The 27,307-nt window shown below is 45.2% G+C and overlaps 1 protein-coding gene across 3 annotated transcripts in view; it reads left to right on the top strand.

Moving 5' to 3' along the window:
• LOC120900840 overlaps positions 1 to 27,307 on the top strand; it is a 40,335-nt gene that overhangs the window by 4,895 nt on the left and 8,133 nt on the right. Inside the window, exons 1-2 of one of the 3 annotated variants that reach the window (XM_040308345.1) lie at positions 6,031 to 6,409; positions 10,278 to 10,828. In XM_040308345.1, the coding sequence (XP_040164279.1) occupies positions 10,466 to 10,828 (363 nt within the window). In that variant the 5' untranslated portion in view covers positions 6,031 to 6,409; positions 10,278 to 10,465. Of the gene's footprint in view, positions 1 to 6,030; positions 6,410 to 10,277; positions 10,829 to 15,325; positions 15,494 to 27,307 lie in introns of those variants that run through there. The other 2 variants (XM_040308344.1, XM_040308346.1) reach the window with 2 other exon arrangements.

Genomic DNA, 27,307 nt, shown 5'->3' with positions numbered 1-27,307 from the left:
GGCATATGGTAGCCATAGCAGCATCGAGCACTGTTAATGTCAATGGCCGAAGGTGGGTGATAGGAGTTGGTGTTGTTCCTGTACCAGGAATTGACCCTAGCCGAGAGCCACCCATCCGTGTCGTGACGGAAGGAAGGGAACGTATTGGGAATATTTGCAGTGAGCAGATGTTACCCAAGACCTAGACCCCGGGAACGTGTAAAGGAGCGTCGAACAGGGGGAGGGAAAGCTGGACGCGAACCCGGAGCAAAACCAGTTTCTCCTGGGTTGATCGTACGGGAAAGTGTGTATCGATCGAAGGGTTGCAGAATGTTATTTTTAACACTAGAGCGCACGCGCAACGTCTATTAGAGCGGTTTGCTGATGACTTGGCAGGCTCTTGGCGGTTAATTGCTACGGGTCCTTTGTGAAGAATGGCGTCAGGGATATATTGGAGGATTTGTTTGGAACATTATCGCTTTGGAGATGACATATACTTCTTCCTTTTTCAACATCTCTACACTCTTAACGGCTGTGAGTTATTGATAAATACTCACACAATGGTATTAGTTCAACAGTTCAGGTCATAATGACTTAGGTTCTACATCAGAGTTCTTCGTTGACTTCAGCTTCATTTAAGAGATTACTTCAAAGGAAAATGAATGTATCTAATGCATTATTGTAGAGCTCCCAAAATTCGAAATTCCCCAAACAAACAACACTTTATAGCATCTCAGTGTTAAACATCTTTAGATTCCGGAATTCCGGACTAATTTACACCGTGGAATGCATAACGCGGGGCGCGATCGAACGCGCGCACCGGGAGCGAAGGTGAACATTCCACATCCTGTGTCCGCTTCAGGTTGGCCCATGCTCTTTGCTGGGTGCTGCGAGGCTTGTACAACCTTCACCAAAATGCCGACGAGACTGAGAAAACGGCCAAGCGAAAAAGACGAAGAAGAGTGGCGAACTAAACTAAACATAGTTCGACCCGATGCGCATCGTTTGGAAATGAAAATGGAAAGTTAAGCTTTTTATCCAACGCACCGTGGAATGCTTGTTTTTTTTGGTTTGTGTTGCACACATGTGTGTGGGCCTGTCTGTCTGTGTGTTCGTGTGTTACGGTTGGCAAGTGAAGGCTGGCGGCTTGGGCAGGGCATAAGGTGGAGAAAGTGGACAGTGTCGAAAAATAAAAATAAAATAAAATTGGATGGTGAAGCTTGGCGCTTTTTTCGAACGGTTTTTTTCACGTTTGAGGATGAAGAACCATTACCAGGCTTCTTCGGTTCGGAGCTGGAGAGAAGTAGTGATGTTTGCAATAATTCCACTCACAGTTTACAGTCTGCTATAAAATGTAAATGATGTGATGTAGTTGAAGGAATACGTTCTTCAACAAAAAAACAGCTGTGGAGTTCCTTTCTTTCTCGGTCGTTAATCCCCTCGGGCTGGAATATTATAACGATGCGTTGTTGACACGATCTCGCGAACAAGGCTAAACACAAGGTGTGTGAGTCCCCCGCGCATCTGCGTGTCGAATGTCTGGCGAATATCTGGAACGATAATATTAAAAGACTGTCATTGCAGACTTTAAGTCGCACGAGAGAGAGAAAGAGAGCACAAAAAACTTTATCAACCCAGACGACTGTTTTTGTTTTACTTCTGTTTGGGGTTTCCCACACATTTGTTCGAACTTGGTTGGAATCTGGAGCTTAAATCTCTCTGTTACCCGCTAGCACTTGTTTCTTAGTGTTCTAATGCGTTCTCGTCGGGGAAATAAAATGCAAAAAATTGCGAAACAAAAACCCTGCCCTTTCGAAGATGGCATCTTGGGATGAGAGAGCTTGCGAGTGATTTGCGTGCCACATTCCTTGCATTCCAGCAGGCATGACGTCGCCCAGCGCAGGAAGCCCACGAGATGTTCGACCCAAACAAAGGCTCCACGGTAACGCAACAAGTAGCAGCTGTTGTTGCTACCGGCTGGATCGACTTGAATGTGAGTTTTTGAGGATCGATTACAAGTGACGATCGCCTTCATGCTTTACTTTCAGAGCACAAGCGAAATAAAACCGGGCGGCTGGGGTTTTGATGTTGTGCTTTTTTCTTATTATGTATTACCTTCCACGTTATAACTGGTAAGGGAAATGGAAAGAAAAAGCTGTTGAATGGGGTGTGAAATATTTGGCAAAAATTTGGCATTATAATTGCAGGTTCCGATGGGTAGTGCTGAATAAAAAAAAATCCATTTATTGTGCCTGAATTGTGTAATAAGGCGTGAGGTGTTGGTCTGATGGGTGTGATGGGCAGTAATTAATGATTACCGGGTTTGGTATTTTTTGTAGGTTATTGTTGGATATCGGGGTTTTTGCTGTTGCTGGAAGAGTGTACGTCATGCACCGAGGATCATGTGACATTATAAGTGAGTCATGCGAATTGTGAAATGACATAAAACTGTTTCAACACTGCTAACTGCGATCGGTTACTGGGTGGTCTAATGGTAAGCGCGCAGGTTCTCGCAAGAGAGGTTCTTTGTTCGATTCTCTACTCGATTGTGTTCTTTCGTAGAAAGATCTTTTCCATCCCGGATGCGACGACCCACAATTAGCTCCAGTAAGATTATATACATACTGACATGCCACTGGTGCATTAGAGATCGTTTTCTGCCAAGAATAAGAAGACAGAAGATAAGCTCAGACAAAAGAAAAATAATACACTCACGTTCTCTTTTGTCGATTAAAAACTCCCATATTTTCTGAAAGTTTATTAAGCCACATGCTAAGAAGCCATTTGCCAGAACGTACGACTCAGCATCTAAGGCAATACCACCCGGTCTCGCGCCCGGTCACGCATTATTGCAAAACGTTGCGTCAGTTGTGTCTGTGAGTTCAGTGCTTATTTTGAGACCTGATGTAAAACTCCTACGTGTCGTTTTGGTTTCTTCGTGTCCTCACCTTTCTCGTGCCCTCCTGCCCAACCGTTCGATAAAGTGTGTCAGTAGCGGATGACGCCGTCACGAAGATGACTTTTATTTCTCCACCAACGGGAGTAAAAGGGTGGGTTTGTAGCTGTTCTAACGGCTTCCCAAAACGGGCCATCTGTTTTTTTCCACTGCTTTGTTTATATCTGTTTTTGTAGCTTGAATGGGAAGGGTGAAAAGGTAGCACGAACCAACGAAACAAGAATTCAACGGTTCAATTAGCAAACAAACGACTTACTAATTTGTTGTGTTATAAGCCCTTTAGAAGAAACGTGAAGGAAGCAACCACCAGACCAGACTGTACGGTAACTGATGGTTCAGCTTGGTTACTCTAACCGTCCCGGGGCAGGTTCGCTGGGGCATCCGCATCCGGGTGTAAACATAATAGAGCTTCTCTGTACTGTCACGGAGTGTCATCAAGGTTCTAGCAGCAGCTATTTTTTGCTGTTGTTGCGATTACCCTCTTCTCGCTTCCGTTATCAGAAGCGAACGGTTGGCAAATAGCCAAACGGGGTACAAAAGTCTCCGTAACTAGAGAAGTATGCCATTTCGTTGTAGCGAAATGTTTCGTAACGAAATCTAACCGACGAATATAACGGGGCTGTTACATTGGGCAAGGAATTTGCCCTCGCACCCCTCGCGTACTCTGGTGCACCCTTCGGGCACTATCATTCGGGCTCGTGTTACAAAAAGCTCGTGTTTTGTTTTATCCGATGGAACAAATTCCGCCATCAACTGCAGGTTCACTTTGCAGGTTTCCCTTGAAACTGACGAAACGTGAGACCGCTGCAAGGTCGTCGCCGTCATCATCGTCGGGGGAGTGAATTAAAGTTTAACCGTACTGCTCCGACCTTCGCCTACATCCCGCGCCCGGGTTTTGGCCGGTGTGACTTTTCGGTTTAGTTTTTCCAATTCTTTTTTGCAACACAATTTTAGGGCGCACAACACGCAAACCACCAAGCAACAGAGAGAGCGAGAGAGGTATCCACTGTCTGTGGGGATTTTGTTGTTTTGGCGGATGCGTTTTTACGGTAATGTGTAAGAGCGCACGAAAAACCACCCCTTCACTGCATAATGATTTTTGTGTGTGTGTTTTTGCCTTCTGTTTTTCTGTGCTAGTTGGCCACCATGCAACCTGCGAGGCACTCGCGAAGATAATGCCCGCCAAATAGCTCCATTTTCATTACCATTTGCAGCCGAGAAATCTATATAGCGGACAGAGAAAGAAAACCGAGAAATATCAAACTCTATCCATGCGCAGGGAAACCCAGCCAGCGCTTGTGAAAGAGGTTTGTGCTGAATTTTCCAAGCTAGGGACGATTTCAGCGCGTGCTTTTCCCAACACGGAATGCTATGGCACGCGTTTGCTCGAGTCGTTAACATTTAAGTTGTCCGTAAATCAATGTCAGGGTTGTTGATTTGGTGTTTGTGAAAAATAAACGAAGAAAAATGGAGCACCATGGTAAACACAGATTTGAAATAGAAAATCGGGTAGGCTGAAAGACTGATAACAGCTGATGGGTTGTGATGGAGTGGACGGATGGATGGTCGGTCCCTGTGTGAACGTTTCGGTCATTCAAATAGTTCGCCCATATGTATACCGTTTGGTTAGGGTGAGTTGGGGCGGCTGTCTTTTAGTCTTTTTTGTCCGACCACCGTCGTTTGCATGCAACTTAGCGCTGTACGAAATGTTTGTTTTTTTTTTGAGGGGAAGGCAACGAATGGTGGTGCGAAAGCTGGGCCGGTATTGTTGTCAAACCAAACATTCGGCAGTTTAACTCAAAAGGGTTTCGCACCAGGTGTGTGCTCCGTATTTTCGTGGGCCGGCTACTGATACGCTAAAGATATGTGGGTGAATAATGATTCATTTGTTTGATTTACAGTGGTTGGTGGTGAGTAAGCGCTCTGTTTATTTTTCCAATCTTCTGCCCTACTATTGATCTACTGCGATGCAGGAAGGTCAGTTTGTGAATGCAATTGATGGATGCAGTAAGAAAATAAACAGATAAATGAGTTTGTGTGCTACTGGTAAATACAATCTTAATGGTGGATATTGGAAGTGGTTTGTGGTCAATGATGGTTGTTTCCAGATTCTTGCATTCTTCTATTCTGCTCTTTTAAGTCCTAAAAAAATGCCAGAAGCCTCAGCCAGAAGAACTTGATTTCAATGGTATGTTGCAAGTTTATTAAATAAGTTATTATTTGAAATCTGGTGAAATAATTTCATGTAGTCTAAATTCTGTTGGAGAATTAGACTATTAAAATGGAATAGCATAGAAAAATATATTTCTAAATCTTAGGGAGATATCAGAATGCTATCTGCAATGTATTCTAATTTATTATTTGTATGCCAAAGTATTGGGGTATATATAAAATATCTTTATCTTCTAGGTATATTGAGAGGAAGGTACAATACCTTCTATATTCCGATTTGCTGATCTTACCCAAACTCTTACATGCCTCTTTGGGCTCCAAATTCCCTTCAGAAATCACGCAAGATGCGAATGAAACACTTTTAAACGTCTTTTTACTAACTAACCAAGAATCAAACCCTTTTTTAAGTTTAAAAGGGATCATAAACCTGCTTCTCGAGTTTGACAGTTAAAAGACGAATTTGACAGCAAATCCTTGAGAGTTTTATCCTTGATAACAGTTTATTTCTCTCTTTTCTCCCAGAAGATTTGTAAACTTTTGTTTTGGGTTTTACTATAGTTTTTCATCCACATCTAGGACCAACTGCTCCGAAACGTCTATATATTTTGAAATGAACTTTACCTTTGTTATTTAATACATTGGGGAGTATATTTTTTGTACTATGTTGCATACCTTCCAATATCCTAATAAGTTTTAAAATGCGATCGTTGACTTTAATTGACACCTAAGACCTAGGTGTCTTTTGACAGAGACTTTCATTAAGACCTAACATAACCTAACCACGAATCTTGTTTGATTTTCAGATTTCTTCAAAACTGAATATAATTTGATGTGTACAATTTAACTGAAGCCCATAGAAACTAGCCCAAAACTGGTAAAACTGAGGTAAAACTGTGTCGAAAAGACCTTAAACTGCACCTACAAAACTGATACACACATTCAGCAAACAGCTCATGTACGCTTCATTTACAATTACATAAATGTGCAATGCGTACGTACAATGGTGACAATTTAATTCCAGTCGCCCAAACCCGTGCAACGCAGCCAGCCCGATTACGTAGTGGCGCTAATTATTGATCATGTCAACATTGCTGATATGTTTAATGCAATACCGAGCAGTCAGTGCGCTACGGGAGCAATCAAACGAACAAGAGAGTATGTCGCCCGCGTTTTCCTCATTGCTGCCGCTGCTGTCTACGGATCACTCAACATTGCCATCAACTCAACCGATGGGGAATTAAAATTGGCGCTTTACTGTTATTTCGAAACACACGATACACGAGTGGTGCCCGGTCCGAACAGGTTTGTGTTTATTTGAACAGATTTCGACCGACCCAAAACAACGAACCCTCCGCTGGGGGTGTTGGCGATGTAATGGAAAAATAAGTCACCGTAAAATATACCAACTACTCCTGGGTGAGACTGGAACCGGCTGGATATGTGGACTGCCCGTGCAAGGTTGGGTTTCAGTAAAATGACATTTAAAATGTCCGAGCAGATAGCAGTGGCTGTGTCGTACTCCCGTTGGCGTTGATTGGTGCACTGGGATGCATAACCACTTTTGCACCCGTTTTGCTGATCCTTTCGTGCACCGTTTCCTGCAGCCCTCATGCAAAAAGGACCAGTGGAAAGGATTGCACTTACGGATACAGCTTCTGTAGGCTGCGACCATGCACCATGCACTATCGGACGAGTTGCTTTGCCTTGGATACGTTGCCGCATCGCAGCGGAAAACCATCCAAACTCCCTGACCAACACACCAACCATGCGAAACTGCTGAAACTGAACAACAACTTGCCGCACGCTCCGGCGCTACGGATAGAGAGGGGGAGGAAATCGACACATAAAATGTAATAAAAAACACCCACTGCTGCCAGATAATTGGCGAACCACTGGGCAGCCCCCGTCGTGGTTTGGGCAAATTTTAAAACCAGGACGACGACCAGGCCACCGAACAAAATGCATTGTGTTGTCTGAGCTGCTGCTGCTGCTGCTGCCGTCTGTGTCCGGTTCGATGGGTTTTCGACGTTTCGCCCGTAAGGGGGAGGCCCAGATCCTGCCCGTGCTCAAAGAAAGCGCACTGGGGGAAAAGGGGAGGAAAATTTTCAGAGCGTATAGCGCCCGCTCGGCATGCAGCATATTTTTAGCACCGGTTTAGCTTCGGTCGGTCGGTCAGCCCGGGCGCTGCTGTTGGCGGACGAATGGTTACGACTTTCCACGCCACAATCATCACCGTCATCATCGGGCCTCCCCTCCCGGAACCGGATCTATCTGCAGCGAGCGATCTTAAAATGGTACAAAACCCTATGCTTGGACCGGCTGATAAAACGATGATGTTGCGAAAAACAGATTTACAATTTATATCACAATTAGTCGACGGTTCGGGGCTGCTTGGTGTATGTGTGTGTGTAAGTTCGTCCGTCCACATCCATAACCTGTAGATTGTTGTGTACCGATGTCTTGTTCACGAGCAAAGTTAGCGTGAGCACATGAAAGTGAGTGAGGCGCCACACATAAAATTCGCCCATGAGCGAAGGTGGACTGACTTTTCAAAAGTGCCATTTGCAATGCCGATTGGCGGACATAAATTGACCGCCTCAAAAGGGTTTCTTTTTGCTCGCCAGTGTGTATGTGTATTGTAGGGTGTTTTATTTATTTTATGCACAACCACCCGAGTAACTTTGATGACTCATAACCTCTGCGAGTTCTCTGTGGCCTCAAAGGTAAAGGGTTTTCGACCGGGCGGTGATTACTCGAGTTTTTACGATCTCTTGCTCTCCTGCCATTGATCCTAATGTGTTCTAGGGTGGCAATTCAGAAGTTTGCGCTCACCCGTATATCACCTACCGAGCTGGACATTGGTGGAGCTTGACTCAGCAGTTCAGAGTTGTTTTGCCCCGCTGTTCCAATGTCTCTACTATTTTTTTTACTGAATTTTAGAGCCACTCCAACCAAGGACACCTCTGAATGTCTCTTAGAACCACAGGCACAGCTTCCGTGTGAGGAAGGTGTGAAGCTGCTGTAAGCTATTTTTGGGGCCTGAACCGGATGCAGTTTTTTCGGTCACTTGATTGATTACATCGGGTTGGGTTTTGCAGGCACTTTTTGTCTCTATTGGGATGGCGGGTGGGTAAGCTGTTGATTTCTTCTACGCATACCTCAACAAATTACGCTATTCTGAGGCGTGTTTCTAAGCGCTGAGCTGTTGTGAGGTATCCCTGGACCGATCGAGCAAGAGCTGATCCGGATCTGAAGGTTGACATGTGCTACACCACCACCCCATCACCACCGTTTATCACAGCTTACGATAGACTGACCGTGAACGGTTGTGCGGTTTAGTGGTTAAGCAGCTTGAAATAAGAGGCCCGTTTGTAGCGGAACACAATGAGGAGCATAATCTGTTTACGATGACAACTGAGGCAAGCTTAAAGCACTGTGAAGGTGCTTTCTTTAAACAAAATTCAATTGAACCGCACTCCGCGATAGCCAACTCTCCATCGACGAAAAACAAAAACAAACGAGGTCACCGAGGGCTGATTGATTGGAAAGCAAATGTGACAGAAGAAGAGGGCGACGTTTTCGCTTCGCCCCAGAAAAGTGTAAATTCCGATCCAATTCCTACCCGGGCGGGCGTGACGAATTATCTCCTTATTAAATAAATTTGCTACCCCTCGCTCGCCCGGTGCCTCTTGGTGCTTTGTCAGCGAAGAACGAAGGCCGCCAACGGTACCGGCGTGTCCAGCGGGGTGCGTGAACATGTGAACCCTCCCCCTCCCCAGCTGCTTAAGGCTTAAGGTGTGTCTCCGTGGCCGTCTGTTGCAGCTGAGTGTTGCAGTGCCGGAATGACTCATTCGGCCGCTTAGCCCGTTGCATACTAAAGTACAGTTTCGCTGGCCAAGATGACGACCGAAAGGTGCGGTGGGTCTCTGTGGACCAGTTTGGCACCACGTTGCACCACATCACGCTGTCATCGCGTTCTTCGTTAAAGGCGCACTTGGAGACGCGAGCGTTTGGGAGCCGGTTCGTGCTTTTCCCTTTGGTAAGTCGACGTTTCGTCATGCCAATGGGTTGACGGTATACGTGGTGGTATCGTACCATGGTGGCCCTACCCAAATACTGTCCAATTCTACCTGTGTTTCAAAAAGACTTCGTAGGCTTGATAAAAAAAAATCGGTACAATGTTTTGCCTTCACCAAGCACAGTGCGTTCAGCATCTTACACGGTTGGAAGCAAATTAGCTACAGTAAAAAAGAAACAACAACCCCTTTTTAACAATGTTGCTATGCCTTTTTACTTGGCTTGGGTGGAGGAGGTGGTGCTGGCCGAGATCGAATCGCTAATTGAGACCATTTTAATGGTCCACTGGACGGCGGTCGGGGGTTTCCTTCACAATCTTTCCCGGCAGTTTGCTGGTTTTTAGCTGTTTCTTTTTCGAATCTGCCATTATTTTCTTCGTCTCGATTTTTTTTTAAACCTCATTGCCGGAAATAATGTACCACGGTTAAGGTTGCGGTCCACTAACACCACAGACTCACACAAAAAAGCCTCCCAAAAAGAGGCTGTTCTTCAAACCGCAGAATTTAGCCTCGAAGGGAACGCGTGCTTCAATGTGTTTCGTTGTGGTGGGTGGCAGACCACAAATCGATAAAGCAACAATTGCAACAGTTTGAACCGAAAAAAAAAAACACACACACACAATACCCAAAGGAATGGAAAACCCCGAGCGCGGTCTCCTTGTGGCTCGTAAACCGCCGGAAAAATGGCGATGAAAATGGATACATTTAATCTTATTAGACGGCAGTCGGCCCCTCCTCGCTTGAAGGGGATTTCCCGGAACCGAGTTGGGTGGTGGGGGGGAAATCTAAGCACTGGGTCGAATTATGAAAGGCCTAACCGAAGTGTGTGTGTGTGTGTGTGTGTGAGTGCGGGTTGGTCTAAGGATGGGCTGGAAAATGGGTCGATTTGGAGCGAGGAAAACAAGAAGTTGTGGCTCCAGAAGCCTTTGTAAATCAGAACGCGGCGTGCTGCTGCGTGCGGGGCACCATTTACTTAGTGGTTATTAAATTATGCTATTTATTATGAGTTATTGATCCCCGTTCCCTGGAAATGGGGCTGATCAGCACATAATATTAACAGTATCTTTCCATTTCTTCACCATTCTTTTTTACAGAACCGAAAAAGAGCGTGAGCGTGCGTGACAGCGTGATTTTTGTGAACAGTAGAATCGGAAGAAGCTCCTACCCAGCCCCTGAGTGTGTCGCCGAAATAGGCCGTGAATCGATGGTGGCGCGAGTGTTCGATCGACCGCACGGGTACAGTGTCGTCCCCAGGCCATGGTGTGGCGGAACGCAGTAAACAATGCGCGAACCGATAGCAACCGCCGCACCAGCGCTGACAGCCGGAAACGTGGCGTCGGTGATCGTGGCACCGTCGACCGCGGCCACCATGTTTGGCATCACGAACGCCCAGATCGTGCAGTCGTTTAACGGGCTGCCCCCGCTGCAGGCCGACTGTGCGCCGGCGGCGGCGATTGTGCGTGCCGCTAGCCGGGCCTCCTCGATCGGCGGGGCCGGTCGGCCGTCGCTCAAATCGAGCGCGGCCGGCAGCAGCGGTACCAGCAGCCCCGTTACGAGCGTCAAGCGGAACAGCTCCAGCTCGAGCTTCAGCAGTGGCGGCGATCGGCGAAGCGTCTTCTATACCGATCCCGAGCAGAGCAGTACGGTAGGTGGTCAGGACCGTTTTAGAGGGGCGTGTAGGTGATTTTGGTTTGCTTCTAATTGTATTAAATCGATATTCTGGGCGATGCTGTCGCGGTACGGTTGGTTAGGCATTGAGGGTGAGTGACGTCGAGCTGTTTTTTATGATTGTTTTATAACTGTTTAAAATAATTAATTCCTCGTTTCTTCGAGCAAAAGTGGGTTTTACTACATTTATCGTTGAGGTTTAGAATCAATTTTCCATGAAATCAAGTCAGAAAATTGAATGTTTTGAATTCAAATCAGAACTCAATGCAGAAAATTGAGATAATTGAGTCTTGTAGACAAACTATGTTTTAGAGACGCATTGAACAAGAACAATTCTTCTGTGACTATACGAGCAATTGCATTCAGTTTAAAACATAAGTGATTATATTTTAACAAATAATTTCATATCAAACGGTGTTTTGGTTAAGCATTTCAAGCATATAAGTGAAGAGCTATTGGATATCAATATAATATTAACTTAATTATCAAATCAATATCTCGTTAAACTCTTTCCTGAAATTCAAGAAAGATATCCATATGTTATTCAAACACAACAGTCTATTTCGATTACCTCGATTTTCTTAAACATTTTCTATATCTATTTTGTACTACGCTATGGTTGTTCAATCTTGCCAAATTGATAAAGAATTTACTCAATGTTTTATGAAAGTACCTTGAAAAGCACTTCAAGTTTATAAATGAATTTATATTGAAAAGCTTAACCCAAACGACCTGGTCGATTGCACACAACAAAAAGAAGCTTTTTCATTACTCTAGTTTGCTCTGACCCCCGATTTGTGTGCCATCATTGCACACGATGGGGTGAATGCAAATGCACTCAATCGCTTTCGTCGATAAGCGCTTTAAAAGCAAATCGATACCACCACACTCCTGCAGCAGGACAACCCGGGGGGCCGCTAGTAACCGGATCGTGGCGTGAGGCATCGTAAGTGCTTTATGCTTTCGCGAGCAAACCTCGCACAGTTAAAAGTAGGTTTCCAGGTGCGCTGATGGTGATGGTGAGGGCAAACACTGGAACGGATTCACGAAATTCACCAACTTCACTCGTGGCTTTTTACGGCTGCAGGGGTGGGTAGCGGGGTAGCGTGAAGTAGAAATCGTATTATCGAACCTTGATGCAACAACCGAGCGTGCAGATCGCGATGCAGATTAGCCATTGTTGTTGTTTTGGAGCAGCAGAAAGCTTTGAAAGGAAGATTCCGCGTTTTTTTTGGCGCAATCGGTTCCATCGGCACCATTCCGTTATGCAACCATTGCACGCCTTTCTAGGGCCTTTCCTGTCGATCGTGCCGAGCGTGAACGGATGAAGACGCTCGCGGGAAGGATGCCGAGTTACTAGGGCTATCTATTATTGGGCGCCACAATAACCTCCCACAGTTATTCCAGCGATTCCACCGATGCAACATGCTTTATTGAGTGGCGGAAAAGACGAATGCTAATTAGATTTTTTGGCAGACCGAAAAACCATTTGAGGCTGCAGACGCGGGGACGTACTTTCCATCTTTAGCGAAGCGGTGCTTACAGGCGAACGGAGAAAAGCCACCTTTAGGGGTAAGAGAGGCTGATGTCGGCGTGATGAGGGACTAACGTAACTACGCCTGTTGTTTGGGTGGGTTTTTGCTTCGTTAGGGCGGCCATACAAAAAGCGAAATAGCCAACGCGGCCGTAACCGCCGGTCGGGTAGCAGCTTGCTAAGTGCGAGAAGCGTACCAAACTTCACTTATGAAGTGGCTAATGCGCTCGACTAAGTGTCACAGAAGGCGTTTTTGCTCGCGTTTATTAGGTCAAAGTGTGTTGCATATGGGGAGGACCACTCAAGTGGTCATTAGCTATTAGGTTTTGCAGTGCGTATTAGAGAAAAGCTCACATCAAATGCGTCAGCGAACGCCATGATGCATAATTAATGCGGATTATTTTTACATCCAGAAAAGTGTCTCTGTAAGGTGTTTAAATGGCTAGTCCGTGGCTGAAATCATTAAAGTGTCACAGGTTAATATCGTTCAATGTAATCTTCCAACCTTAATCAAACCCTTATTATTGATTGATGCGGGCATTTTATCAGGCTGCTTCCATTTCTAAACATGTCGAGCAGCTTATTTCTCGCTGCAACACAAAAAGTCTCTCGGAAAATATGGGTACCATCACGTTCACCCTCCCCGATCCTCTGACTTAGCTGTTTAATGGATCGAGTGTATTATCTCCCCCTTGGCGGTATTGTGCTGCTGGCTAGAAGCCGTTTTGCGCAACCGAATCCCTCCCGGGGAGACAAATAAATTAGAAACAAGCTAATGAACGATCAAACGATCTCGTCTGGTGCACGGGTAATGCACAAACAATGCAACGTTAAATGCAAACGAGCTTCTCCGCCACTCTCCGACCTGCCAGTGCGCGGAGGATGGCGATAAAAAGCGAAACATTCGATCAAACGAGGCATGCATTTTCCATCTGCGGGTGCACTGCCGCCGCCGCCGCGATGGAAATGAAATTGAAAGTTTGCTTGTTAGCGGTGCCGTTTCGGTTGCAGATCAGCTGCAGATGATGGCCGGGGTGCAGCAGTTCGATTGATTGCGGTTGAGGGTGGCCCTCTCCTTCATTGGCGTCCGCGTTCTCGACCTCCACTCGGGTGGCTGGAAGCGGTAATAAGCTGACGGTGGTTATTACCTAATAATTTGGTAAATTCGATGAAAGTGGACCCTTCGAGCGGATGGAGGAAACACAACCCTTTCTGCTGGTTGGTCGGATTTACGGTACCTTCGGTGATGAGCCTATGACACGGTGTCGGAAGGAAAAGGGTTGGGTTACGGTGTGGAAATGGAAAAGTGGGCCCTTGGGAAAGTTTATTACTTAACGAAGCTTTATTTGTATGAGCAGGGGTGTAAATTGTTTTCGTAGATTTTTGGTGAAATAAAAGCATAAACTTATTACGCTGTTAAATGCTTGATGTATTAGATTTTCAAATAAAATGTTAGGATCCTTTCACCACATACGAAGTTAATACAAAAAGCTTAACTTTTACTTCCAGCTGTTGAAGTATTTTGTTTGTTTTACAAGCATTTTTAGGATTATTTTAAAATGCTAATGTAACGTTGAAAATAAGAATTTTTGACACACTAATTTCAGGTACTTGTTCTCTGTCACTAACTAAAAAAATGTAACGCAGCCTATATGTTAGCTCTGTAACGGATGTACGGAATCCTCTTCCTAAATGCTATAATGATCTTAGTGACTATTATTTTAGCTAGATATTCGAACTGAACATGGATTTTGTTCTATCTTAGCATTTTATCATTTTCCAGCTGTAGATTTTTGTAATAATTTGGCGAATGTCATTAATCCTATTTTGTGTTTGATTAATACGTAGTTTATGGATGATACCTTAGTTACCGTAAAGTGTTACTTGTTGCTATATAGGAAACCTTTTGTTGTCAAATAATGAATTTACAAAGTATTAATTTCTTTTCTCTTTGTTCAAAACCATTTATTGAAATTATCAGAATTGTATGCCAATAAAATTATGACTGGAAAGGTATACTAGTAACCAAATCTCTATAATTCAGCTAGTTCATGTTGAATGAAGGAAGATCCTGACGAATACATGTGTATATGACATACAAATATCTATAATCAAAATTCGTAGAATCGGTGTAAAGTTGTGCTTAGGAAGATTGTGAACATAACCAGATAACTCGTTGCCGAGTCAAATACTAAAAAATTAACTCATCCAATATTTTTAGAGCTGGCAAGATGAACGCAAACTGTGCACGGTTATGAAACCGTATTTAAAACAGGAGTATGTGTATGTTTCATGCGATAAATTTCCTTACCATCGTTCCATCCAACCACAACCCCAACCGGTACTAAAGCCACCCGCCATGTCGATTGCTTTATAAATTCATGCATCTGTGGGCATGAGCCGGTCGCCGGCCGCAGGTTTATGGCACTATTGTTACCCTGCGTGGTGCGGGTCGTTCTGGTGGCTCGATCTGGGGGCAGTTCCGCCCGCAAACCCACCATAAAACAGTCACTGCCCGGAAGGTGCAGCCCTGTTGGTTTACGCAATGCGAAGTTATGCGTTTTGTGGCGGTAAATTTAGCTCCGTTGAGTCCTGCCGGCCACGAGGAAGATCATTAATTGCGCTGTTGAGTCCTTGGGGGTAGCTCGTTTAGGTAGCCACCGGTCCGTTGTGAGCAAACCCACGTGTACGTTCGTCAAAACCGGCTTGATCTTGGAGGGCTCCGAAATCCGAGCGCCATGTTGTGTCAGATCATTGACATCTTTCTGTGTGTGCGTGTGTGTGTGTGTTTGGCCTCCTAGGGAGGTGGGTGGTAGCTGAACAGTTGCTCAGACCTGCCTGCCTCACGGGGAGGTATCATTAATGATGCAAATTCATGCTTATTGTGCGGCGTGGTCGGTAAGGTTGCCATTTGGGCAGAGGGGTGGGTTTATTTTCGTTAATGGCTGACAGTGGATGACGGAATTTAAGTGCTGCTTTGTTCGGGGTCGGCCGCATGGTCGGTATGCGTCGAGTGCGCCTCAACGGTGGTACAGATTAATTACAGTCAAACGAGTTGATCTTACGCGAGCATATGACACTGTATCCAGTCCGGGCGGTTGTTTAGAGGTACGTACGTTGAAGGAATAGGACTTTTTGTCCGTCTCTAGGTCATCGAGATAAATGATGTATGGTTGAAAAGTTCAATGGGCACAAACGTCGCGAGGCGCGCTAATGTCAAAATCTTGATGCTTGAGTGGCAGAAGGCATGCAAATGTTGAGTGAACGTTGGGCTACAATTGACATTTAGCGCGATCGTTTGACGACGAGGCAGTGTTTATTTCGGTCCAGACACTTTGATCTACATTTTGTTGGCGCTTCTTGAATGCGAGGCTTTAAAAGTCATGTCAAACTTCCAAGTCTGTAGTGCGTCTGTCATAACTTGAAGCTTTTATTTCGCTGTGTCCTTTTAAGTTGTATGTTTGTGTGTGAATAGTTCATCCATGAAATGTTGTCCATTTAAAACACTAAGCTGTAACCCTAGAAAAAATTTGCTAATAATCAAAAACTCGTTAACAAATCCTTATTTTACCTGTAAGCTTAGGAAACTTTAGGCGCCGTAAAGAAATTTCACACCAAAAGGCGAAAGAAATCCCCCAACCGATAAGCATCTAATTCCTGTCCGGTGTGAAATGTTTATCTCCTTCCAAAAGCCGATTGTGGCAAAACGGTGAACAGATAGATCAAAAACACACAAGCTCAGTGAATATCTGTCACCGTTTGGGTGGGGAAAGCCGTTGGGCCCGTGCCAAAATCCCACACTCAGCAACCGCCATAAACGATCACTCGGCCATCCGGTGGTCAGGGTGTATAATAACCATCCCGGCAGAGCACCGTAAAAGGCAAAACCGAACCGAACGACAACGCGGTGCTAAATGGACGCCATAAATTCGTCGCGCTCGCAGGCCATGGTTTTTTTGGTGAGGGCCTGCTTTCGACCCACTCGGAAATCGATGAGCATCCGGTGTGACAAAAGCCGGAGATCAATATTGGAACGAAATTCCACCGGAGATGCCACCGGTGAGGACCAATCAATCTCATCCGGTGAGGATGTAAAATTTCTCTCTCGAATTCTTTTTCCCCAAATGTGCTGGTGAAATAGACAGTGTAGTGGGTAGTGGAATTTTGGCCCTGAACCTCCCGGAACACACACACTCTCTCCCTCCAAGGTACCGGAAGCGAAGCACTTTCCGTAGCGTGCAGAGGAAGGGCCCTATCGAGCGCATCTATCACTCGTCAAAGGTGGCGGATCAATGCGCAAAGCTTTTGTCGTGTGCTGTAGGCAAACCAGTTCCGGAAGGAATGGTTCCTGACGTTCCCGCTGTGGCCGTTGATTCGGGCTTGCTTTTTTTCGGTCGTTTTGTTTTGAGTTGAATGAGAAAGTAAAAAAAAAACAAGCTGGGAATGTTTTCGGCTGTGTAGCTGTTTGTATCATCTTCCGAAAACAACAATTGCGACTGAGCGGAGAGCAGCTGGAGATGCTAGCACGCTCGGAGGCTTCCAATAACGGCTTTAAAAGAGTCTGCCTTTTTTCTACCCTCTTACCAGTGGAACGAATTGCATTTGATTTCCGGTACTAATCGGTAAACGTTCCGTTCCATTTGGTGTCTGGCCGCTACGAAAACCCGTACTACGGAAAGGTCGTTGCACGTGGATGCCACCGTACGCATGTGGTATTAAAACCTCTGCCTTAAACCCTCTTACCAAGAAGACTTGCTTTCCACCTTTTTGTGTTGTTTGGTTGTTGGTTGCTTTTGCTCACTCGTCTGCAAAAGGAATGGCAATTGCGTAGGAGATTGCAAAGCTTTGTTAGATATATTTTGTAATAAACAAAGGGTATTATTATTATCCGAAACGGTGTTGTTGTGGTGACTGGTGCCATTGCGTCCATTTCCGGTGTGTCGTTGATGGAGATGAGCTTCGGAGCTTGGCGGTATTATGAGCTTTTGTCGACGGTGTTCACTCATCGTGTGGGGAAGAGGTGGGAAACTCATTTTGCAAAGAAAATGAGCTTTGTCGTAGAGTTTGTTGGTGCATTGGAGCTCATGTGTGCGTGTGTGTGTGTGTGTTGAAAACTTGGTACCGGATGTGATTGACCTTGGCAATAATGATTTTTGAAGTTGTTTGATATATTTCCGTCGAAAATGTTAAGTTCAAACTTTAGAATTCCGATGAAATTTCAGAGATTATATTTTGTGGGCTCTTTTTGTGTGTTTTGGTCTTTCTACCATAGAGCATAGTGTTAACTAGACTGCTTAGAAAGTAATCTTTACCTTCTGAATTATTCTAGGTTATGCATAGAGGGAAATTTGGTCTTTATGGTAGATTTCTTGTTATATTGTACTATCTAGACCCAAAGGTATGGGTAAATTCCAGTCAGAAAATCACAAAAATGTTTGTAACAGATTTAAATAGCAATATGTTTCGAACAGAGTCGAATTATTACACTAATAAATGATATCCTAGTCCATGAAATACATTTTCCAATATTTTGCCTCATTTCCTATTCTTTGGCTTTGTTGTGTTGGAGTTCAAACTTTGGATAATTTTGTTAATTTTTGATATCTCACTATCACTATCACTATCTCTTTAGTATATGCTACATCTGTTGGGGAAATTCTAATAATATATTCATTAAATCTTTTATTTATGCGAGTAAGAAAGGAATATAATGTTGTAAACTTATTTCTTTATGTTCTAAAATGTACTAGAACCACTTACAAATGCCCCAAAAAGGAAACTCATGAAAGTAATCACATCCATAAACGTAACATCTCATAACAATCATCCGTAATTAAAATGGCATAAGCTAACTTTCATCCGCAATAGCCGTCTTGTATTAAAGCGCTGCCCTGTTGTTTTATAAATGTTCAATTCTGTACCCATTATTTACAGCGTACCATAAAGCCCACCTCCACCCTCCAGCTCAACCATTCCGCTGATAATGGATTAAAGAAACGAAAGAATCTCGAATGCGATCGTAAAGTGCTGTGTGCATCATGTGTGTACGATCGTTTCGGTCGCCGCACCGGTGTACGCACCCGGCACCGCGGTCACATTTCACAAAACGATTATGCATTCTTTATGCAATGCCTGCCGAAGAAGCATCCAATATTCATTTGTTTGCCGTGTGTCTGTGTGTAAATGACGGTACACAATGGGCCTTCGCGTCGAGTCACGCAAATTACCATAACTTACCGGCCGTAAATGTTTCAATGCTGCATCGCAGCGGCAGTAGCAGCTGTGCCAAGAAAGTGTCATGAACGACCTGCATCAATCGTCCATAATCGTACGTTGTGACACATTAAAAGCTGGCAGCATTGGTGGGTGGGTAAGGTAAGCGGCGGAGGTGTACTGTTTCTTTTTTTGGGGAAGTGACGGCACTTCTAATGAATATTTAACAGTTTCGGCAAGGGAAAAGCAAGCCTGAACGCTTGCTGGAAAGACGAAGAATACCCTACCGAGCGGCAGCAGCATGACCTAACCTCCACCGTGAGAGTCTCTGCACTACATTTCGGGGTTGCGTGTGCCGTGTTTGTCGATCGTTTTGTTGTCGCCGCCCGTGCCTGACGGTGTCGTGTGATCTTGATGCTTGAAAGTCTCACATGAGTGAGGGCAAGTGAAGGGTTTCCCATTTTTCACGGATATGAGGTCAGGGTGCAGTGTGGTCTGTTTTGGTATACATCTCCTTCTCCCAACGTTGCCAGACGTTTGCGACAGGGAGCGTGATTTTTACGTGTGAATGTTTCTTTTTTTTTGTTGGAATGTGTTGGAGCGCCCAAGCACCAGCTTTGGAGAGCATCGAAAGAATTAGCTATTGCACACGGGTCTGGTGGCACAACATGTTTTGTGCAAAGCAGTTTCGCAAGATGTGATTTTGTGTTTTTGTTTCTGTTCTCAACGTAGCGAAACAAAGCGAAACATCATCGGCGGTGTGGCATGCTACCCTTTCCCCGTTCGAGGGCCCCAAAACCGAACGACCGGAACGAAGATCACGATCAGTGACAGCTGCGGTGGGAGGGCCTTTCAATTAAAGTATCAAATTACCCTACATTTCCAAACAATATGCTGAAACTGTTCGGGAAACATTTGGCAATACCGCCATCACATCAGCCCTCTCGCTCTAGGTGTCGAGACACACACACACGATCAATTAAAAAATTCGCTCTGGGAAGTGTTGTCGCTGCACGCTTTTGAAGACATTTGCTGCGTCAAAACAAATGCCGTGCAGCGGCGAAGGCACGGCACGGTTTCAGTGTCAGTGTGTGAAGGGTTCGTACTTTGGACAGTGCTTAGAGGTGGTGGCTCAACTCCCTTTCCCAAAACGAGAGGAAGCCCCGCGGGTTGATGGATGGTTTGTGTGCAGCCGGAGCATGATCGATGCCCTGAAGATCAGCTGGTTAGCAACCAGCAACATACACACATCCCCAACACAAGGCTTTTGTTGCTAACAGAAGAACGGATTTACAGTAGAATCAATCAATTCTCGTTTCGTGTGCTGCTGAAGTTCAAGCAAAAATGGCAACAATTTAAGCGCCTGCTTCAGGCTGCAAACCAAGGCGGACCTTTCCGTTTGGCCTTTCGTTATTTTTTGCATGCAAACTTGCCACCTTTACCGTGTGTGGGTGACCGTCTGGCAGGTTATACGGTCGGTTTATGCCATTTTATATCGACATCAGGCTCAGAGTTGTGAGCGAAGTCGTCGGAATGTGCAAAAAGCAGTGGAGGTGAAGATTGCAGGTGTTGGTGGGCATCTGTGTTGCTGCAATAGGCCACATCGTTTTGCTGTAATGGTGGCGGATACGCAAGTACGTGGCCGGCAACCGTGCTGACCGAAGGTTTTATTTCGGTTTTTACACAGCAAACATGTTGCAACGAGCACGGACTTTACAGTCGGTTGTGTACAGTGTCCGATTGTTAATTGCATTATTATGCTAATTAGGTGTAGGTGTAGGTGCAGATTCTTCCCCGTGCCTTCCGGAGAGAGAGAGAGAGAGAGACACTACTTTACCTTGCACGGACAATCGTTGTCATGCGTCTGCTTCTCATCGAACACAAAGTCACTCAAAAAGCTACTAAAGCGAGAAGGTCAATATGAGAAACTAAACCTAGCAAATAACGTATTTTTCGTTCCTAAAAGCATTGTAGCAAGTCACGCACAGCGCCTAATGCTGCCGTCAAAGACAGCCTTAAAGTGATATGATCAACTAAAATTACCTCCTCTAAATGCTAACTCGTGATCTGCTTGTTAGCAGAACCCGCCCCCTAAGCAAAGGTCCATTTAAAGATCTTCATCCTCCAAATCTAAACATACCGATCGTTTGCACCTTAATCGTTATGATGTGTTGTGTCTTTTTTCGAGTTTGAAAACGATTCCCACCGTACCGAAGCGGACAACTACCTACCCACTCCTCCTTCTTTGGAAGGGCAGTTCACATTTCACGGCATGATTGATCGTACAAATGTCACGGTCAGATCTGTCCGGATCATCCTCGTTTGGTGCCGGGATGCTTAAAGTCATAATCTTGTCAGTAGGTCGGCGCACACAATGGTGCCTAAAGCGCTTCCAATGTTTTGTGTAAAGTTTGTGAGCCTCGCATTGTGCGTGCTGGCTGGCAGACACGCGCAACAGAAAGTATTCCATCTCAGGCTCAGTGCTCCGGATCTGCCATGCGCGTGTTTGTGACAGATCTTGGCGAGACCGTGACTGTGGGGCCTCGTATTGTTTTGGGCTGACTGTACCGGTGCAAGATTCCCACCAATTACCCAACCTTACCGGGCGGATGAGCTGAACGGTAAGAACACTGTTCGCTCAACGAAGAAGTTTGGCCTAGTAAAGAGACACAGAGCGTTGATTGTCACAGTTTTGGGCAGGAAGCGAGTCATTTACACACGTTTGCCTAATTTGATTACACCGGACGAGGGAAGAAGCAATTACACGACTATCGATAGCACCGATCTTGTTCACCGGCCGAGGGCTTTGGAAGTAACGGACGTGTCGCTTCTGGGTGAATTGCACCTCATAAAAGATGTAGATCCGGCTGGGGAAAGATAGCTCAGCTGTCGATCCATAATTGACAGCTTTATGGTGTGGAATTATAACCTCGATTGGCATTGGAGCTACATTGATCTTTTCTGTGCGTATAAGCCTCTTCTAACGATGGAGTCGTCCGGTGGAAGCTTTACATCTGTAATGTTGGAGATCGGCCGATCCCCGGTCCGAAGATGGCAAGGGCGAATTTTATTAACTTTTCGTAGCGGAAGAGCGGAACAAAGCTCACTGGAATGTTTCGTTGATTACGTCATTTTTGGGAGGTTGCTTTTGATTCGGAACGCTTTCCTGGATTGATTTAGGTAAGCAATGCCTGCTCGTGCTCAAGCTTAACTGAACCTTCCTGCGTTACAGGCTTTGTTGTGGAATTACGGTCGTTTCAATTTTAATGCGACCCCCCTCCCAATTCGTGACGACGTCTTAACGGACCCATCTTAAGACCCGGTGACAGAACGCATTGACGTGCTTTGGCGTAATCTCCGCCAGCTGATCGTAATTCTTGCCCGGTGCGATCGCTGGAAGATCGTGACCAACCTATTGAGGCGAGTGGAAAAGAAAGCTAGCCACAGGGACCGGGAAGAAGTCATTCAATGAGTCTTCTACGTTTCCCTTCCCTGTTGAGTCTCTAGAACCAGAGGCGCGGCAGGCAATTGGTGAATGGAGATCGTTTGCGTTGACAGTTTCTAGGCGGAATTGACTCTTCGTGATCTTCACTTGTGGAGAAAATTAGCTGTAGATGGGCATAACGAGATCGTGATCCAATGCCCATCCTTCAGGGGATGGTTTGGAACAGTGCAGGCTGTGTGTGCGATGTTTGGGATCTCGCAAGTCTAAACATTCCAGCAATTGGCATTGGCAGGCTAAAGTCGCTGTTAACGATCATCAACTTTTGCCAATCAGTGTTGAGGATGGGTATTGTACACCATATCTTAAGCTTTGGCCGTCTGAAAGTGAGGTGAGATCTTTCCCCATATCCTTCCCTTTCCAGCCCAGGGCTCTGGAAGGAAAGTTGTCTGGGAGATCGGGATCGGTGAAAACGCGTGAACTACGATGATCTTTTTGATCGGGTCTTCGAAGCAACGACCGATTGACTGGTCCATCCACCTTCGTACCCATTTTGTGGCTCTGTGTGTGTGCGTGTGTGTGGCGTTGTATTCATGGACATGGCCCATGCGCTAACCCCTGGGACTAAACTAATTTGAATAATGTTCAATCTCGCCATTTTACCCCGAGCGGCCGGGGTAAAAACTCTCTCTTTCGTTTCGGCCGGGGAGGATGCTGTGCCGTGTTGCGACCGGGCCCGCTTGAACCAGCTGGTTGCGTAGATGGGGAAAAGGGGCATCAGGCATGATCAAATCATCATTCCGATCATCCCGATCCGTACACGAAGATGCCATCGAACTGCTCGTGTGCATTTTTTTTGCTTTGCATTGCATGCGATTGTGTCTCATGGGGATGATGTGGATGGGCCGACGTACGGAGCGTGGAATCTAGCTGTCTGGCAGCTGAGCGAGCGATTTGTCGCCTGCCTCTAGCTGATTATTCGTACGTCCCACCGGGCGGTCGCTGGACGGCACGACGACCCGTGGCGCGTGCGTGGCCGTCTGCAGAAACCGGTATCGGAGGTGGGATAAAACATTTATCAACAAATTAGAAAGATCCAGCAGGGGAGGGAAGAGCGTCTGGAAATCGGAAGTGGATAGACGGTACCACCGCATCTCTATCCCACCAAGCGAATCCTTTCCCACCATTGGAGGGTCATGTCTTAATCTTTCATCACACGGCAGAATCGGGCGGGAAGCTGGCAGTGGAAGCTGGAACTTGTTCATCCACATTCTTCGTATTTGCGTACACACGAAGGCGCAGCGAGAGTCACCTCCAGTGCTCCAAGCGCGGCCAAGCTTTTGTGCGCTAAACGCGCGCGCGCTCACGTGTGCCCGGAGACTTATCTGCGCATGCGCAAAGCGTCCAAGTTCAAAGTCAAAAAGAGTTTGCCGGAAAAGCGTCAGCAGCTATCTGCTGTGCGCTTGCCGTTTACCCAGTCCCCTGGTCGGGAGGTTGGGAGTAGCTCGAGCAAATTAAAAGACGATTGGAACAACCCCCTGAGACGGTAGTAGCAACGTGTCATTACTTTGGTGCGCGGAAATGTAAACTCCCGTGTACCGTGCTGGGGCCAGCTATTAAAAAGCGTTGTTTATCGATCAGGCCAATGGCCGAATCGCGTTCCATGATGCGTGCGTGTGTCACCAAAGCGAACGGGTGCGGGTCCCTTGCGCGCGCGCTAAGGTCGCTGACAAAGCGCACTAAAAACGGAAACGCAAGTCAGCACTAATTTCTCTTCCGTGCGCGTTGATTACGACAGGAGCACAGGACAGGCAAGCAGCAGCTAAAACCCGCCAACTAACTGCCAAGACGTTCGCCTAAGACCTTCCGGGGATAAAGACAAATTTCGTTCAGCAATGTGTAGCTGAAACGGATGGACCTCCCATAATCGGCAAACATCGGTTAACCTTCGCAGGCCGCTGTTTGGCTATTAAAATTAATTTAAAGGTGAAATTTTGCGGCCCTCCCCGCCATGCGCCCGCCTGTTGCGCACAGGTCTTGGAGAAATTGGAGCGATTAGTCGTCACTTTCGAATTGGGTGAGAGGAGCGTTTGCCCATACCCCAACATGGGCCAGTCGCTTGGGTCAGGGTTAAGCACGGCCGGCCACAGTGCGCCAAAGTCAGCGGAAAACATAGACATGTTTGCTTCGGTTATTTGTTCCATTTGGCCGCTCAGATGGAGGGAGCATTAAGACGGAGCGTATTTGCATCGTGCAGACTAATTGCGAATTGAAGTCCGAAAAAGGGTACACACTGCACAGTATAAATAGGGTAAGGTTTTAGCCAAACGATGGTCATCAGGTGTCACGTTTTCGAAATCGAAAGGAAATTAGGACGCACGTGAACGCTGGATGTCGTACGCTGGATCTTCTTGGGTCCATTTGAAGGGTTCAAGAAGGGTTAAGGAATGGCTCGTTAAACGTGATGGGAAAGTATCAAACGGTCTCCAATCGAATGACGGTCCATATCCATATGTGATCGTTAGGGTTTGGTGCTACATATAAGTACCACCAGCGCTATAAGCAATAATGCGTGCGTGTGTCCAAAGGAGAAAAGGGTCAATGAAAGGGATCCTGCTGAAATGGGAAGGTTTTCGTAATGTTTTATTGGAAAATACTTTCAAAACAATGGTTATCGTTCATGAGCTCAGTCAGCTAATTTATTGGAGCTATCTTGTGTGTTCTTTTTATAAATTCTTATTGGCTAAGCGCACATGAAATTCCTTTGTTATTGTGTACAAATTGAAGACAAACTGCAAGAATCCAGCTCTCTCCACCAGTGTCTCTTGCAATAAAAACCAATCAAACACATTCCAAATACAAACTGGCAATGAAAACTATAGCCGAAGCACTTTTGCATAACGAAACACTCTTGGCATGGAATGTACATTACAACTGGTGCAACTGGTTCGCTTTCAGTTCCGCTGTTTCAGTACAAACCACCAACCAAGAATGCCCATTCAGCCCATTCTTGCACGTGCTTTTGCAACCACCTTCCAAACAACATCTTTGTATCCGTTTCTACCACCCCGATTCGGAAACCATTCCACGTAGAACAACAGCGCGGGCTAAGAATGCATGGCAAAAATAAGTTAGTTTCTCAAAGTTTTTAATGCCATTTGCTTTTGTTCTAAACGCAGCAAACGGTAGCGTGTCGGGTCACTGCTGCTCTACACGGTGCACTTCGTGCTGGGGTGGGGGTGGAAGCCTCGGAAATACACACTTCACACAGCGCACAGGTGCAACGAAAATGCATAACAAAGAAGGGGTAGCAAGGGGGGCAGCGTCTAGTGTTTCAACGGTGTTTTGTGAGCGTGTTGCGCTCGATCCCACGTGGTCTAATTAGTTAAATCTGAAGCGTAACACGCAAACACCACAAACCTTCGCGCTACAATGGTGTGCTGGTGGGCGACCTTTGCACCGGGGTGGTGTTATCGACAGCGAGGGGAGTGCGCTCTAAAACACTGCCCTCGCCAAATGACGATGGGAAACTTTGACGGAACGACTTGTGCAAGCCATGCACACGCCGCTTTGGACAGTCGTTTTGGCACGCACGGTGATGCACGGCCGCACACAGGTGCAAACGTCAAACCGTCTCTCTCTCTCTCCGGGTGTACACGGTCGTGTTCTGCCAATGATGCTGCCAATGGTGGTGGTTGCCTGTGGTGTCGATAGGTATTATCTACGTCCATTTATCATTCAGTTTTGATGCGCCCGAGATGATTGCAAAACGGGTGGCAAACAAATACAATGCAACAAGCCCTACCAGCGTGCGATGCGTTGATGAACGCTGGGTACGTTGAAAAGACCGCAACGTCATCGATGCTGTTTGATTACTTATGTTTATCGAGCCTTTATTTTACAATCCGATAGCAATGTATAACGACTCGGCTGGTGGTTTTGCATCATTGTTCACCGAGGGGGGTGTTTGTTTACCGTTCTTTGTTTATGATGTAAACGTTCTCAGTTTCATGCTTGATAGAAACCCCCGTTCGTAACGGTTTCTGTAGCTAATTGTGGATTAAATTGCAACGCAAATGACCTTATAAACAGCAATTATTAATAGTTATGTGGAACCAATGACGAATGATTGATGATTAGTTGTACGGTTAGTTGTAACTGAGGGTTTTGAGGGTTATGCTCTATATTGGTTTCATTCATAATAAAACTGGACAGACAGAAATTGGTTATATTGGTATGTCTTACCAACTGTGAATCCTTTGCTGATAGCAGAATTGACAGAAAGTTTGTTTTTAGCTATAATGTTATTGAAATAATTAAATATAAATCGAGTATAAACGATCAAAATAATCAAAGAAATGGTAAACATCTGACTTTATTGAACGACTTTCTGAACACATAATAATACGGTGTCATGGTGTCCTATCATAACAAATACAATGCGTAAAATTGCTACATTATATGCCTATAACAAAAGCATTTATCAAGCATAAAAAACTTACTAAGAATAACCACGATGATGAATAAGGATTTAGAATATGATCACTAAAAGGTAAACATTACTTGGAATTTAGTAGACATTAATCCTTGATAAGCTCTAAAGATGTCTGCGCTTGAATTGCGAGTTCATTGTTTTTTCTTAGTTTTTTGGTAAAATGTTCTCAAACATTGATTATTAAAATAATTGTTTAAGTGTATTTAACAAACTAAAAAATTGGTAAAAAATTTGTTGCATACCTTTAGGCGCATAGCAAGACTCTGCTGATGAGCAGTTTCTTTCATTTCATTTTTTCATTTACTAATGTCATAAATCTAACATTACAGCTAGACTATGCAGCTTAAGACTAATTTTAATAATAATAATAATACGAATACAAGAATAATTAACTTTAATGCAAAAAATAAATAAATTGTAGCTCGGAAAGGAAAAAAGATAGAAATATTATATAAAACTTTATACACTCACTCTATTACTCAATCACTAAAACACATTATTTATATTACATTGGTGAAAGGTTTTGACTATTATTCATCAGTTAAGCATGTGTCAAACAATGAAAGATGACGTGTTTAAACAACTTTTGAAGTCCTTTTCAAATCCTTCGTATTTCCTTGCCGACCAGTCCATTTCCGGCTAGCAAATACCATTTATACCACACAACCAAAACAATCTGTTAGTCTGCTTGTGTCATTCCTTATCGTTCCGTTTTGTGCTAGCCAAAGACAGCAGCAGAACGCAAAGACAAGACCCCTCAGCCTCGATTGAA

The sequence above is a fragment of the Anopheles arabiensis genome, chromosome 3, assembly GCF_016920715.1.
Source record: "Anopheles arabiensis isolate DONGOLA chromosome 3, AaraD3, whole genome shotgun sequence".
Taxonomy (NCBI): domain Eukaryota; kingdom Metazoa; phylum Arthropoda; class Insecta; order Diptera; family Culicidae; genus Anopheles; species Anopheles arabiensis.
The sequence above is the reverse complement of the archived record's forward strand: the minus strand, read 5'-3'. Positions and strand labels throughout refer to the sequence as shown.